The sequence below is a fragment of the Xyrauchen texanus genome, chromosome 1 (assembly GCF_025860055.1).
Source record: "Xyrauchen texanus isolate HMW12.3.18 chromosome 1, RBS_HiC_50CHRs, whole genome shotgun sequence".
Taxonomy (NCBI): domain Eukaryota; kingdom Metazoa; phylum Chordata; class Actinopteri; order Cypriniformes; family Catostomidae; genus Xyrauchen; species Xyrauchen texanus.
The window spans coordinates 61,248,166-61,265,530 of NC_068276.1; the positions used below are offsets into that span (position 1 = coordinate 61,248,166).

The 17,365-nt window shown below is 40.8% G+C and overlaps 1 protein-coding gene across 1 annotated transcript in view; it reads right to left on the reverse strand.

Annotated features, from left to right (window-relative positions):
• Positions 1 to 17,121, reverse strand: part of LOC127646638 (probable E3 ubiquitin-protein ligase HECTD4) — an 84,885-nt gene extending 67,764 nt beyond the window's left edge. Inside the window, exons 1-5 of the mRNA XM_052130406.1 lie at positions 16,972 to 17,121; positions 6,978 to 7,570; positions 3,536 to 3,625; positions 2,975 to 3,102; positions 262 to 370 (exon numbers count right to left, since the gene is read on the reverse strand). Of these exons, the coding sequence (XP_051986366.1) occupies positions 262 to 370; positions 2,975 to 3,102; positions 3,536 to 3,625; positions 6,978 to 7,570; positions 16,972 to 17,118 (1,067 nt within the window). The 5' untranslated portion in view covers positions 17,119 to 17,121. The remainder of the gene's footprint in view (positions 1 to 261; positions 371 to 2,974; positions 3,103 to 3,535; positions 3,626 to 6,977; positions 7,571 to 16,971) is intronic.
• Positions 17,122 to 17,365: the final 244 nt, after the last annotated feature.

Sequence of the window (17,365 nt, forward strand, 5' to 3'; positions counted from 1 at the left end):
ATTACAAAATAATAAAAGACACTCAACTGCACAATACAACTAAACAATTTAAGATACTCAAAAACCAAAAGAAAAATACATATATATATTTTATAGTATATTAGGCAGGTGGTTTTAATGTTGTGGCTGATCGCAGCTAATTGAGTAGAGGAACTGGAAATAAAGCAGAATAATTTAAGAGACACAAGTAGGCACGATGTTACGGGTACAGACAGGACAACAGCCGGGAGGTTGAGACAGGATTATGTAGTCTAGAGTTACCTCAGCGTCCCATGCAGCCCTGAGCCCAGCTTGCTTAAGCCTTTCCCAAAAGAGTTTGTTGTGTAGAGATAGAAACCATCTGTAGCCAGACTGCGTCCCAGGTCTGTATCTGAGACACGCAAAGACAGAGAAAAAGACAGATAAGCAGTTAAGAATGCTAAGAATGAGATGCACCGAAACAAACTTAAGAGTCATGCATAAACACAAAAAAGAGTTTTGAGATCACTTCTTACGGGAATATTTCTATCGTGTTCCAAACACGCTCTAATATTGAGCGTTGAGTGGTCCAAACATCATCTGCAGCATGAAACTGAACTCATCATATTTTATGAGTGAATGCACTTAGCTGCATAGGAAAGTTGTAGGATGCTCACTTGCTCCCTATTGTTAGTGTTATATGTCTATTTATAATCTTACCTTGTTTTATATTATGTGTCTCACTGTAATGTTCTGTGTGCACTTGTTTCTCTTATTACCAAATCAATTCCTTGTGTACGAGAGAACACTCCAGAGAACACTCGACAGAACACTCGACAGAACACTCGACAGAACACTCCAGAGAACACTCGACAGAACACTCCAGAGAACACTCGACAGAACACTCCAGAGAACACTCGACAGAACACTCGACAGAACACTCGACAGAACACTCGACAGAACACTCCAGAGAACACTCGACAGAACACTCGACAGAACACTCCAGAGAACACTCGACAGAACACTCGACAGAACACTCGACAGAACACTCGACAGAACACTCCAGAGAACACTCGACAGAACACTCGACAGAACACTCGACAGAACACTCCAGAGAACACTCGACAGAACACTCAACAGAACACTCGACAGAACACTCCAGAGAACACTCGACAGAACACTCGACAGAACACTCCAGAGAACACTCGACAGAACACTCGACAGAACACTCGACAGAACACTCGACAGAACACTCCAGAGAACACTCGACAGAACACTCCAGAGAACACTCGACAGAACACTCGAGAGAACACTCGACAGAACACTCCAGAGAACACTCGACAGAACACTCGACAGAACACTCGACAGAACACTCCAGAGAACACTCGACAGAACACTCGAGAGAACACTTGGCAATAAAGATCATTCTGATTCTTCTTCTGATTCTGATATGTACAAATATTTTAGTAGTTTAAGCAGTTTCTTCACCCTTCACCAACACCGACTTGATTACGTTATTCACAGTTCGTTAAGGGAGTAGGTGGTCGCTCTGAGGCACGTTTCGTGGGCTTCGTTAGCAGCAGTTCTCTGATTGGTGACAATGGACAATGGGAAAAGTAGTTGGAATTCCACAATCAAAATAAGATTTTTAAACAACGAACTTCAAATTAGGCATATGGATGGCTTCAACTGAAGCATAAACCATAGATGAACAACCTCGTAGCTCGCAGTAGGTCTTCCTCTAAAGGTTTATTTTCTTTTCACTTTTTTCTCCCAATTTGGAATGCCCAATACCCAATGTGCTTTTAAGTCCTTGTGGTCACGTAGTGATTAGCCTCCATCTGGGTGGCGGAGGACGAATCCCAGCTGCCTCCGCATCTGAGACCATCAACCCGCACATCTTATCACGTGGCTTGTTGAGTGCATTACCACGGAGACATAGCACGTGTGGAGGCTTCACGCCATCCACCGCGGCATCCACACTCGACTCACCATGCGACCCACCGAGAACGAACCACATTATAGCAACCATGAGGAGGTTACCCCAAGTGACTCTACCCTCCCTAGCAACCGGCCACAATTTTGTTGATTAGGAGACCTGATTGGAGTCACTCAGCACACCCTGGGATTCGAACTTTGAGTCCATGTGGTCACGTAGTGATTAGCCTCAATCCGGGTGGCGGAGGACAAATCCCAGCTGCCTCCGCATCTGAGACCGTCAACCTGTGCATCTTATCACGTGGCTTGAGTGCGTTGCCATGGAGACCAAGCGCCTGTGGAGGCTTCACGCCATCCACGCTCAACTCACCACGCGCCCCACTGAGAACAAACCACATTATAGCAACCACGGGGAGTTTACCCCAAGTGACTCTACCCTCCCTAGCAACTGGCCCAATTTGGTTGATTAGGAGACCTGGTTGGAGTCACTCAGCACACCCTGGGATTCGAAGTTTGAGTCCTTGTGGTCACGTTGTGATTAGCCTCAATCCGGGTGGCGGAGGACAAATCCCTCCGCGTCTGAGACCGTCAACCTGTGCGTCTTAAGTGCGTTGCCACGGAGACATAGCACATGTGGAGGCTTCACGCCATCCACCGAGGCATCCACGCTCAATTCACCACGTGCCCCACCAAGAACGAACCACATTATAGCAACCACGGGGAGGTTACCCCAAGTGACTCTACCCTCCAATTTGGTTGATTAGGAGACCTGGTTGGAGTCACTCAGCATGCCCTGGGATTCGAACTAGCGAACTCCAGGGGTGGTAGCCACATCTTTACCACTGAGCTACCCAGGCTACTTCCGGAACCACATTGTTGCGCTCTACTCACGGTTCCAACACTTTCTGACCAACCAAATGCCATGACTTTTCCATGACTTCAACTTTCTAGTCATTTGAGATTGCTGGATACAGCTTTGTAATAATCATCTTGATTCAGGTTGAATCGTTAATGATGACATTTTTCATTTTTGGGTGAGCTATCCCTTGAAGTACGTTAAAAAGTAAACATGCCATACCTTTACTGTCGGCTCCTGGTGCACTGCTATCTGGGGTGGGCAACATGTCCTCAAAGCCCCATGACACACTGTGTTTTCCACCTAGTAAACATGACGGTGAGCCTGGACCTCCTTCAAGAAGCAGCAATCTGTAAAGGAGAGAACACAACTCAACTTCAAACTTCCTTATACAATGTGTCCATTCTCATGCAAAATCTGTTGCTTGCGAGGACTAGAATAGTTTTTAGTTCGTTCATTTGTTGAATCGTTGTCAGATATGCTATAAATGGCTATGCTTAGCATTTAAAATGTTTATGGCTGTGGCGTAAGGGGGGAGAGTCCTCTGAGATGCCCCGCCCAAACTTTGTTTCAATAGAAAATACGTCACAACTGAGAATAAAACTCATCAAGCTAATTCACAGGCTCTTTAAAGCAAAGCTGCAGAAAATATTTGGCCACACAAATCGACTAGCTGGTTAATGGATGACTTGTGGACAATCCTGACCTTCCTAAGGGTCACTCTGTTAAAAATTAAACTGGACAGTTTACGGAAAATGAAATGGTACGGCTGTTACATCTCACCTGTAGAGAACATCAGCCACTGGCAGCTGGCCCAGATCAGTCTGTTTCTGCAGCAGGTGAACAGTATGGATGAATGTTTTGAGGGAACCCCTACAAACACAGACAAGAACAATAGTACACACTGAACACACTTAAAGAAACTCATTAACATTTTAAAAGCAACTACACTAGACAACATACTCTATGCAAATATAGTCCCTTCATGTATGGGAATGGTATCGGGACATTCCTAAAAATTAGAGGTGTGAATCTTCACTGGCCTCACAATTGGATTACGATTGAAAGGGTAACGATTCGATTACAAAACGATTCTCGATGCATCACGATGCATCTTGTCCTTAGAAAAAAATTAACTGAATGAAAACATCAACATCTCCCGAACAGCTGCCTCGACGTTATTTTCTTCTGTGTTTTCCCCGTTGTGTGCAAATCAGTGCAATAATGGGCGCAAGCTCGTCTTTCATGTTGTTTGTTGGCTTGTTATCACGAATAAACTCGCCCTTTGCTATGTGCGTGGGTTTGTGAAAGAATTTCAGGATAGGCACAAATGGTCATGTGTTTGATACAGCTGGTCTGCAAACAATCGTGTTTGTGCACTTGACTTTAGTGTACGCACTTAACTCGCGTCTTTGTTTCCATATCTGTCTTTGGCGCATGCCACTGCTCTGCTGTGATTTAAACCGAACTCAGAATCAATTTTGATTCTTTTGAGAATCGATTCAGAATTGTTTCTGATTCTTTTGAGAATCGATTCAGAATTGTTCATGATTCTTTTGAAAATCGACTCAGAATCGTTCATGATTCTTTTGAGAATCGACTCAGAATCGTTCATGATTCTTTTGAGAATCGACTCAGAATCGTTCATGATTCTTTTGAGAATCGATTCAGAATCGTTCATGATTCTTTTAAGAATCGATTAAGAATCGTTCATGATTCTTTTGAGAATCGATTCAGAATCGTTCGAGTATGAATAGCGATGCATCGTTGAAACGATTTTTTTCCAACAGCTCTACTAAAAATGCTTTAATAGGGTCTTTAAAGCTTTTAAGCTTTATTTTTCTGAATTTCTTACCGACAGTTTTTTTCAATTTTATCATCAAAATGGTATCTAAATACATAATTTAATAAAAATAAAAGTAATTAATTTTTAACATAATATTGTATCATTTTCATCAAATGAAGTGCTTATATACAGACTCTCACACCACAATCCAAAATATAACACTGGATTGAATTATTTAATTTTTTTAAAATAGTGCTGTATAACAGAGCATCACAGATGTGAGATATTATATAAATAGAATATAATTATCAGTAGTAGTATAGTAAACATTACATCACTATTCAGTAATTATACAGTATATTTCTGTCACATTTATTTCCATTTAAACTGAGCTTTTATTTTGACGTAAAGCCCTTTCCGTTTCTGTGTGTTTTTCACAGTACCGGTAGTTTCTTACTCCTAGAAAAGCAGGTCACTACGTGACCTAATGTGATTATTAAACAGCAAAAGGACGCTTTTTAATTAAGTAAATATAATGTATGTGCCCAGTGCAACAAAGTGAATTAGTGCTCTGCTCGCTGTCATCCGCTACAGAGCGTGCTCCAATCATTCACAAGCGCTCAGCACATCCAAACTAAATATTTATTAGGGCTCAGTATTGCCAGCAACCTCACGATACGATACATATCACAATACATATATTGCGATACATCACAACATCATATTCCGATTTCCTAATGATTCACTCAATTTCATTCCAATTCATATTGGTATATTTCAGTTATGCCCATTTTTACTTTCAAATTAAAGAAATATGTCCAAGTATTAACATCAATACAGAACACATGCTAAAACCTGGTACTGTCTCTTTAAGAACAGGGACTTTAAAGGGACAGTTCACCCAAAAATGAAAATTCTCTGATTATTTACTCACCCTCAAGATAACCCAGATGTGTATCTTTGTTTCTTCACCAGAACACATCTGAAGAAAACTTGAAAATATATCTGCTCAGTGGGTCCTTAAAATGCAAGTGGATGAGATTTCTCATTTAACCTCCAAAAATCACAGACAATCAGCATAAACGTATCCATATGACACCAGCTGTTAAATTCATGTCTTCTAAAGCAACACGATCACTTTTGGTGTGAAAAGATATATATTTAAGTACGTTTTTAAACTCTAAATCATGCTTCCGGACAGCAGCAGGATGCCCGTGTGACGTAATTGCATTGGCATTTGAAACGCATGAGACCTGACGCACATGCAACACAGCCGGAAGATCAGCGCTGTTTACAAGTGAGGAGGAGGAATGCTGTACAGTAACTTGATTGGTTTTGGTTTAGACTGTATCTGTTTCTTTACTCACAATGGTGTGTTTGTGTGCCCATCCTGGACAGAGTCTCAACAGTGTGGAGAACGTGAGATTACGTCTGTAACATGCCAACGCGAATACGTCACACGAGAGACCGCTTGGACTCCAACCTCTCGTGAAGCCTAACGGAAGCGATGCTTTAGTTTAAAAGTACTTAAATATTGATTTCACACCAAAAGTGATTGTATCGCTTTAGAAGACACTAAATTAACCGCTGGAGTCATATGGTTGACTTCTGTGCAAACTGTCTGTGATTTTTGGAGCTTCAAAAGAGAAATCTCCATTCACTTGCATTTTAAGGACCTGCTGAGCTGAGATATTTTTCTGTTTTTCTTTAAATGTGTTCTGGTGAAGAAATAAAGTCATACACACCTGAGATATCATGAGGGGGAGTAAATGAGAGAATTTTCATTTTTGGGTGAACTGTCCCTTTAACGCAAATCGAATAGAGTCGAATGTCCCATTAGAATTATGTGTTGTTGTTTTTTTATCAACGACTAACTGTAAAGACCAAAGAGGGAATTTTAAGAGACATTATAAATGACAAATGGATAACGTGGATCTCATCTTTGGACACACCAAAGATGATCCCCTTTTCTCCCCAATTCCCAATGCACTCTAGGTCTTTCTGGTGGCGTTGTGACTCGCCTCAATCTGGGTGGCGGAGGACGAATCTCAGTTGCCTCCGCGTCTGAGATGGTCAATCCGTGCATCTTATCACGTGGCATCGTTAAGCGGGTTCACGTGGAGACCTAGCGCGTGTGGAGGCTTCACGCTATTCTCCGCGGCATCCACGCACAAATCACCACGCGCCCCACCAAGAGTCAAACCACATTATAGCGACCATGAGGTGGTGACTCTACCCACCCTAGCAACCGGGCCAATTGGTTGCTTAGAAAGCCTGACTGGAGTCACTCAGCACGCCCTGGATTCGAACTTGTGACTCCAGGTGTTGTAGTCAGCGTCTTTACTTGCTGAGCCACCCAGGCACCCTGTGAACTATGCATTTAATTAGCAATAATAAAGGCTTTAAGCTGCACAGGAACTGTCAGACTTCTGTACTCACCTCGCACACGCGAGAGCCACTAATGCAGCCGCTGCATTCTGTCTCTGCTGCTGGGTGAGTAGTGGTCGTTCCTCCCCTGCGCCCTTTAGTTCCCCGCTCCCCTCCAACCAGGAGCACAGTAACCTCTCCAGGCCGTTGAGGCAGTCTGCAGGCTCCTTGCCGAGGCTAAGCGGCTGGCAGTCGCGCAAACAGGCGAGCAGGACCTCGGCGGTCACGCCGCAGAGCGAGGGGTCGTGTCGGGTTTGCGACTGCAGTAGTGGAAAGACTAACAGCAGGCCGACGCGTGAGGTAAACGGTGCCTGATCGGAGCCCGTAGGCATCGGCGGGTGATGAGGGTGGTGATGATGTTGCAGGAAGCCCTGTCGCTTCAGGAGAGCCAGCGTCTCATCATCAGCGCCTCCGCTACTCCCTGGCACCCCTCCTTCATGCTCCTGCTGCTCTTCCAGGGCGAGCTGTCGCTGTGCACCCCACAGTCCACGCAGCGCATTGAGACGGTATTCCAGCAGCCTGGCGTAGGCGTTGCTCTGGTTTCCACAGACGGCCCGCAAGCGCTCAGCTAACTCCACTGGATTCTTGGTTTCAAAGGTCAAAATCTGTAAAAGCATAATTCAATCACATTAATAAAAACTGTGGGATTGAAAATGTATTACTGACTGTTTTCTTCTAATTAATATTTCACAGGGATGCACTAATTTGAGCATTTTTGATACGGCATCAGAGAATCAAAGGAAACAATGTGCACTGAAAGATCTCTGAAGCGACTATCCACTCCCATGATGCACTGTGAATGACTCAATCGAGTCGGTACCTGTATGTGTACATGACTGTATTTGTCAACTTTGTGATAGGGTCTCAATTTTCAATATTATTTTTTGGAACCCAATAAGGGAACATTGTTACTAAGAAATTACAGTATAATGGAAATATACTTTTATATAATATTAACATCAACAACAACTATTATTATTGTTACTATTAATAATAATATAAAACAGTACCTTTTTTTATAATATTTTCTTTAACCTTTGTTTGTTTGTTGTGGAGTTGACAATGGTCGTTTAAAGGGACAGTTCACCCAATAATGTAAATTCTCTCATCAGTTACTCACCCTCATGCCCTTCCAGATGTGTGTGACTTACTTTCTTCACCAGTACACAAATGACGAATTTTGGAATATTTCAGCTCTGTTGGTCCATACAATGCAAGTGAGAGGTGATCAGATATTTGAAGCTCCAAAATCACATAAAGGAAACAAAAAAGTAACCCATAATACTCCCGTGGTTTAATCCATGTCTTCAGAAGTGATATAAGTGTGGGTGAGAAATAGAACGATATTTAAGTCCTTTTTTACTCTAAATCTCCACTTTTACTTTCAGATGTAAAAGTGAAACTAAACATGTGCCACATGCGACTTTCATAAGTAAAAGTGTATGTATGGAGTGGTGGTGTAGTGGTCTAAACCACATAACTGGTAATCAGATGGTTGCTGGTTCGATCCCCACAGCCACCACCATTGTGTCCTTGAGTAAAGCACTTAACTCCAGGTTGCTCCGGGGGGATTGTTCCTGTAATAAGTGACTCTGTAAGTCGCTTTGGATAAAAGCGATCTGCCAAATGCATAAAAGTGAAAGTGAAGATTTAGATTAAAAAAAGGACTTACATTTTTATCTGTTTATCATCCACACCTATCATATCACTTCAGAAGATGTGGATTACACAACTGGAGTCTTATGGATTACTTTTTTGTTTCCTTTGTTATTTTTGGGTCTGATCAAAAATCAGAAAGTTCTGATCACCATTCACTTGCATTGTATGGTCCAACAGAGCTGAAATATTCTTATAAAAATCTTAATTTGTGTTCTGCAGAAGAAAGAAAGTCACACACATCTGGGATGGCATGAGGGTGAGTAAATGATGAGAATTTTTATTTTTGGGTGTACTGTCCCTTTAATGTAGCGAAATACTCTCACACACCCTTCTAAAAAACCTGGTGTTATGAGGTTGGGTCATTATAAAAATATATAATGCATGTTTGCATGTCCATTGACTTTCAGTCATGAAAAAGATTTCAAATAATCAAAAAACTCATATTTAAAAGGTGCCCTTTTAAACCCTAACCTTTTATTAAATAATATAAAATGGGGTTGTCTATATATTGTTTACACATTTTAAGGTCAATGTTCAGAGGATGCACAAATGTGAATATAGTGAATTTCCACCATGTTGCAAACTTTATTAACATGGTTTCACATGGTCCATTTAAATGTCACTGACATTACATTGTTTAATGTTCTTGTGAAAGATTTATTGAAAACAAAATGAATTGTGTGATAGATTCAATTTAGTCTGATTAGTGTTGTATGTTGTGTGATGCTATTGACACCATCTTACAAAATGCATGTTTTAGGAGAATGTGTAACTGGTCTTATTGCCACTGGTGTTACAACAACCCTTGCTTCATTCTTAAAACAGAATTATATACTAAAATAAAGAATAACAGTCAAGCTGTCCTCAATGAATAAGATTATGTCAAGATGTTAAAAGCACTTAGTGGGCAAAACTGAGCAGAATTTAACATTTAAAAATGTTGTAAGTCAGAAATATGGAAACAAAAGGCTTTTCTATTGAAGACTTTCACTGGATTTATTTAATTTATTCCACATTTTGTTATGTTGCAGACATATGCTAAAATGTTATAAATTATTTATTTATTTCACATCAGTCTACACTCCATACCCAATAATGACAAAGCAAAAAAGAAAAAAGGAAAAACTGAAATATCACATTGACATAAGTATTCAGACCCTTAACTCAGTAATACGTTGAAGCGCCTTTGGCAGCGATTACAGTCTTTTTGGGGATGATGCGACAAGCTTTGCAGACCTGGATTTGGGGATTTTCTACCATTCTTCTGTGCAGATCCTCTCCTGCTCTGTCAGGTTGGATGGGGACCGTCGGTGGACAGACATTTTCAGGACTCTCCAGAGATGTTCGATTGGGTTCAAGTGCGAGCTCTGGCTGGGCCACTCGAGGACATTCACAGAGTTGTCCCGTAGCCACTGTTGTGTCTTGGCTGTGTGCTTAGGGTCATTGTCCTGTTGGAAGGACAGCTGAACCTTCATTCCAGTATGAGGTCCAGAGAGCTCTGGGACAGGCTTTCATTAAGGATATCTCTGTATTTTGCTGCATTAGCATTCCTTCAACCCTGACCAGTCCCCAAGTCCCTGCAGCTGAAAATCACCACCACCATGATTCACTGTTGGGATGGTGTTATGCAGGTGACGAGCGGTGCCTGGACTCTTCCAGACATGATGCTTGGAATTGAGGCCAAACAGTTCAATCTTCATTTCATCAGATCAGAGTATCTTGTTTCTCACAGTCTGGGAGTACTTCAGGGGGCGGTTGCACCAGCTATACGCAAGTTACAACTTTGCCTAGTTGTGGCATAAATGGGCACCAAGTCACAATTTACGAATTAATAAATATGGGAACGTTGCACCATTAAAACTTAGGTAGAACGTAACCTGACATATAAACTAAATATATACAGAAGCCTCCGACCAGGAGTAATGCATGGAATAATAAAGCAGACTCATTTAATGACATATATGAAATCATATAATGCGTAACAGGCTTCCTTTTAACATATATGGATGTTGACAATTACACTCGTTTACATTTACGAGATAGAAAAAAAAAAAACAGACTTTTAAGCGGCTCTTCAGCATGAAACCGATCTAACGGTGCCATTTTCAGGGTGTGTCGCCCGGTGTCAAGTTTCAACATATTCATATATATATATATATATATATATATATATATATATATATATATATATAGGATATTAAATTAACAAAATGTCTATTTTTCCAGCCTGTTGTATTAGCATTTATACATCACCCCTTATTTATTTTAGATACAGTTCCTATATATTGTTATTTACACAGGGCAAATACAACATTTATCATATCTACTTTTATTACGCGTCATATTTATTGGGGATATAATTTATTACAGCTGACAGTTACACGAGCAAACAAGGTTTGAACATCAACCGTAACGAGATAAAACTGAAGTTCACAAATTTTTAACAGTTCTGTGTACAAACTTGAAGGCTTTTAATTGGATAAATACAAGTAAACATCATATTATGCGACTACGCATTACTTAACAGAGAGCTTATGAGCTACTAGTTAAGTCTTGCCTTAACAGGTGGTGCAACCAAATTAAGCACAGACTAAGTTACAAACTAACTAGTAGTTACTAAGACCTTAGTGTGAACTTTACATCCCAAATTAAGTGAGAACTTACACACAGCTGGTGCAACCCTACTTGAGGAGAGGCTTCTGTCTCGCCACTCTGCCATAAAGTCCAGATCGGTGGAGTGTTGCAGTGATGGTCGTCCTTCTGCAAGTCTCTCTCATCTCCACACATGATCTCTGGAGCTCAACCAGTGTGACCATCAGGTTCTTGGTCACCTCTCTTACCAAGGCCCTTCTCACCCGATTGCTCAGTCGGCCAGCTCTAGGAAGAGTCCTGGTTGTTCCAACCTTCTTCCATTTAAGAATTATGGAGGCCAATGTACTCTTGGGAACCTTCAGTGTAGCCTTCCCCAGATCTGTGCCTCAACACAATCCTGTCTCTGAGCTCTGCAGGCAGTTCCTTTGACCTCATGGATTGGTTTTTGCTCTGATATGCATTTTCAGCTGTGAGACCTTAAATAGACAGGTGTGTGCCTTTCCAAATCACGTCCAATCTATTGAATTTGCCACAGGTGACTCCAATCAAAGTGTAGAAACATCTCAAAGATGATCCAGAGAAATAGGAGGCAAAAATCTGTTTTTGCTTTGTCATTATGGGGTATGGAGTGTAGATTGATGGGAGTCTGAATGCAATGTACTTGTTTTGTTTTTTATTAAATAATGTGAAGTTAAATATGTAGCTTTTTTTGTTTCTTTACACATAAATGTGTACTCACAATCAATTCCACACACTGAGTTATAGATATTCTATATGGTATCGGATCTAGGGATGGGCACGAAGGTTTCCCCTGTAGGCAGTACCACCACGTACGATGAGAAACAGTGCTGAATCGTTTTGTCTGCACACACCATCTCATTGGGCGCAAGCCCAAAATGTTGATGTTCAAGTCTTCACAGCCAAATAATGATTCAAAGACGCTGTTTGTGTTTTGCTGATTCTTTAATAAGAACAGCGACATCCTGGACAACATTTAAGTCCCCATAAGACTTACTTCCTGAAGTACAAGATCAAGAGAATGATTGCATCAATACAGCTACAATGAGTGTGGGCTTATTCTCTCAGCCGTGCCTGAACACCAGACAAGCGGCCTGACCTGTTACTACCACTGTCAAAACAGTACCCCAGAAGACGACGGATTGAAATGTTGAGTCTCAAAAACAGGTCCTTCACACTTATTGAACAGCGTTTCTGCAGTAGTGCATTTATAAAATCCTAAATGACAAATGTGACTCAAGATTACAGTCAACATACAGAAGACTGCAAGAAAACTGCTCTGAGTGGTGAAAGTTGTGGTGGTGGCGTAGTGGGCTAAAGCACATAACTGTTAATCAGAAGGTTGCTAGTTCGATCCCCACAGCCACCACCATTGTGCCCTTGAGCAAGGCACTTAACTCCAGGTTGCTCCGGGGATTGTCCCTGTAATAAGGGAACTGTAAGTCGCTTTGGATAAAAGCGTCTGCCAAATGCATGAATAAATATAAGTGCTGGTGTCTGTTTGTACAATCCGCTGTCAGTCCATAGAAATCACCGCCTGAGGGTTTTTTCTCTGAACACAGTGCGCAAACTGGGCTATAATCTCGTTCTGGATTGTGTTGCTCATCCAGTTGTCTTCTCATCACCCACTCTCTTTCCATCTGTAGATTGCAGGTCCGTTCCAGCATCAACTTGCCCAGCACACCGTCATCAGTGGCGTCAACTCTTAAAGATAGACCCTTTCGTAGTCTGGTAAGCATTCTGGCGGCATCTTTGTAAATTGGTGATTTTTTTGTGCCAAGTAAATTTTGATGTGGCTTTACGCCAGTTGGAAAAGCCTCCGTCCACAAAAAGCCCATCCATCTGCCTCTGCTGGTAAGATACGTTACGTTTTTGCTCTACGGCTTGGCGGCATGCGAAGCAAAACACGCAGTCCATCTTCACATCATGTCAAGTTTTGTCTTCAAAACTTATGCTTGGAAAATCATGGTTATGTGGTTGACAGCGCTGCGTTAATGTTCCTACCACTCCTGATTTTGTTGTGGTGTTGATGAGATTTGCAGAGGCTTAAGTGTTGACATAGTGCTGCTGGTGCTAGCATTAACATCTCGCTCACTTGCGGTTCAGAGTAAGCAGCTCGAGTGAGACCATTGTCAACAAAAGTGCTTTCAGACTTGGATTCCTAGTTCCTGTAGCATTGGTTATAACAGCCTATGATATACAGCTCTGGAAGAAAATAAGAGACTACTGCAACATTTGTATTTATTATTTATAGGTATGTGTTTGAGTAAAATGAACATGTTTGCTTTATTCTATAAAGTACTGACAACATTTCTACACAGCCAGGTCAATCAAGGAGTGAATAGAAGAGCACTAGATCAAGACCCTGCCATGGCCAGCCCAATCTCCAGACCTGATCCCCCCCCCATTGAAAACCTCTGGAATGTGATCAAGAGGAAGATTTTGACCAGTTGTCATTTTCTGCAAATAAATGCTCTAAATGACAATATTTGTATTTGGAATTTGGGAGAAATGTTGTCAGTGCTTTATAGAACAAAACAAAAATGCAAATTTTACTCAAACACATAACTATAAAAAAATAAATCCAGAGAAACTAATAATTCTGCAGGGGTCTCTTAATTTTTTCCAGAACTGTATGTACATACGGTGTATGTAAATGTTTATGCCATCCTTTGAGTAAAATGTGTTTACTTTGAGCACTCGAGCACAAAAACTTACCAAAAAGCCCATCCCTGAAAATAAACAGTAACAAATTATCTGCGAAAATATCGGCTGCAATTCCATTATCGGTGTGATAATAGTATTTCGATTTTCCAGGTTATAGGCCAATAATATATTGGTCGCCGATATATCATGCATCCCTAAATAAAAGTAATCAAGTGGTTTAATCCATGTCTTCAGAAGCAATATGAGAGGTGTGGGTGAGAAACAGATCAATATTTCATATTACTATAAATTCTCCACCCTGGCCAGTAGGTGGCGATATGTACGAAGAATTAAAATCAACAAAAACTGAAGAATGTAAAAGTTGTAATAAAAAATGTCTTAAACATTGATCTGTTTCTCACCCATATCTATCATATTGCTTCTGAAGACATGGATTAAACCACAGATTCCTTTTAATCATACTTTGTGCTTTTGGAGCTTCAAAGATTTGGCACCCATTCACTTGCATTGTGAGGACCAACAGACTTGAGATATCCTTCAAAAAATCAAGGATATTGATTAAGATATTGAAAAGAGAATTGTCATTTTCAGGGTGAACTGTCCCTTTAATATGATGTTTCAGATTTATTAAAGTGCAACAGAAAAAACACAACATTTGTCAACAATTGCAATTTTATTGTTTTGACCAAATTGTGAGGCCTAGTTTTAGTTATTTACATATACAACTAGAATGCACTGACCATCAATAGTGACCCTCCTAATCCACCCACTGTCTGTGCCATTATAATGGTACTAAAGCACGTTCCTTTGCCACCAACAGTGCTGGGTAAGTTACTTTCAAAAGGTAATTAATTACATCTTCTACAGTGTAATTAGATTACTGTACTAATTACTCTGTCTGAAAAGTAATTGCATTACTTTATTTACTTTATTGTAATTGCATTACTTATGTCTATACAAGGATAGACATAAACCTGTTCTTTTAATTCTTTCAAATAAATCATATAAAATCAACTAAATTATTCATGACCTGGCCAAAGAATTTAACCCTTGTGCGACCTTCCGTATATTTTTGTCTTTTTCATTTGAGTTTTTTTCGATCGTTTTGGCCGCGTTAATGCCAATGGCATACATTTTGCCAAAGGTGTGTATTTCTGGGGGGAATTTTGATATTTCAACCTCAGTTCCTATAATACACTTATAATACACTGTGTACACACAATAGTGACACTCAGGACCTTCATGACAAAAATGTCCCCATTGAAACCCATTAAAACGGCAATATTTGATCCCAGTGACATTAAAGCATAAAATCATGAATTTTTATGATATTATGCTTTCATTACAGATCCCTGGCTTCACATGTGGCTACAAAATATTTTTTTTTTTTATATTTTCCATTAGATGTGCCATTTTTCTCATGTTTAGCCTATGGAGCAAATACAAGCTTTCCCCCTATTCTCTGTTTGATGTATTATAGAGCGCTGCAGGACAATTGAATACATGATGCAGCTAAAATTGTGTGTGTGTGTCGGTATGAATGTCAGAGTGTGTTTTGGATCATTGTATTGAGAAGTGCGTGTGTGTGTGTGTGTGAAAAACATATGTGGCATTATGTAAACAAACTGGCATTTAAAGGGTTAGAATTCTGAAAATGAAATAATATTTGATAGTTATGATCAGGACTGATGTTGGTTAAAAAAAATTATCTTCTTGAAAGTGGAAAAAAATAATAATAAATAATATTTTTCTGGCAGTTTTTTGACATGGACATGTTTTGCCCATGTACACTTTCCGTCTCACACAGTTGTGCGAGCACAGCTTTGAAAGTATACCTCATGCGGACGAGCGTGAATGGACGAGCTTACAATTATTACAATTGCTTTGTAATACGCTACCAGACATTAGAGGGCACACCGAGTCGTGTCATTTACAGGACATCCACTCTGAAGGATGAAGAAGAAAAACTGAGGATTTGCCATTACAGGAAGCAAGAACAACAACAAAACGATGAAGGATATGTTCTTCGGCTACCGCTTGACAGTACAACTGTGCGTATTGCCACCTAGTGGACTCCTCAATCTCAACAGTCAACCTTGTGCACGCGCATTTGTCTGCGCGGACAGAAAAATCAGGCTGTGCGCGGACACTCCTGATAACGAAAATAACGTCACGCTGTGACGTGGACTGTGGACAGGCGAAGTATACTTTGGCCTTAAGGGCCTCTGGGTAAATTTTTTATTGACGCACAAGGTTTAAGGGGGCAGCGTTAAATTAGAAAACATACATTTTACCATTAGATGTTGAATTTTGATTTTAAATTAACTTTTGTTTTATGTAGAATTGTGCTGTAGTCTATACAGTATGTAACGCAATTACATCAGAAGTAACAGTAATGAAATTACTGAAAATTAAAAGTAATCCTTCAGATTACTTTTCCAATGAAAATTACTTAATTACTTAGCAACACTGGCCACTAAAACATGTTATGTGTTATTTTAGATCTGTATAATTATTGCAATGCGTTTGTGAACGGTACATTGCAAGGAGACTCACAATAATCCAATATCGATCGCTGTAGTTGTACTATTAATAACATTTTACCGTCAAAAACACCGACTTAGCATGTGTGCTAAGCTAAGCTAACGCGTCAAACCCCCAGAATGCCCTAAAGCACAAAACCTGCCGGATAGATCACAATAACAAGCTCAAGACGGCGTGTCACGTTAATAGACCTCGTTAAGGTTACCGGAGCTTAGTCGGTATTTGTTGACGTTTGTGTGTATTTGATGCAGCTCGAGACGGTCCTCGCGTGCTAGTAAACAAACATCAGTGACAAGCGCACAGTGCATGTTCTAATACGCTTAAATACATTATTTACTTTTAGAATGACGATCAAAACTCATTATTAATTTCGCTTGCCTTCCCAAACGCCCGTGTTGGCCGAATATTTCGGAGTCCCTGCGCCGTGTTAGCTTGACACCACGATTAACTAGTTGAAGTTGACGGATAATCTCACGGATCACAATACATATGATCGTTTAAACAAATAGATGGAATAAATACACACCTCCTGCTCACATTCGCCTTGTTCGGACAGCCCGATCTCACTGGGCAACTCTGCCAGGTCCGTGACCCGAATGAGTCCATCGTGAAGGAAAATCGTCTCTTCTTTCACTGACAGCCACTGGGAAGAATCCACGGCACCGGATCCCATCTCTCTCTCCGCCAAGAAACAGGACAAAGTGGTCAAACATCAAAATTCAGAGCGCGATGGGGTCCAAAATTCAGTATGAGCCGGCGACAAACGCTCTAGTGCCAGTAAAAACGCATCATCAGTGCGCGTCAGATGTACGACGCCCATGCGAGGCCTCGCGGAGCTCTTCGGTTACCGCTGCAGATCGATTCGGCAGCATCCGCACATTTCAACGGACTCGGGTGTTTTCGGATAGGTAGGTGTGACA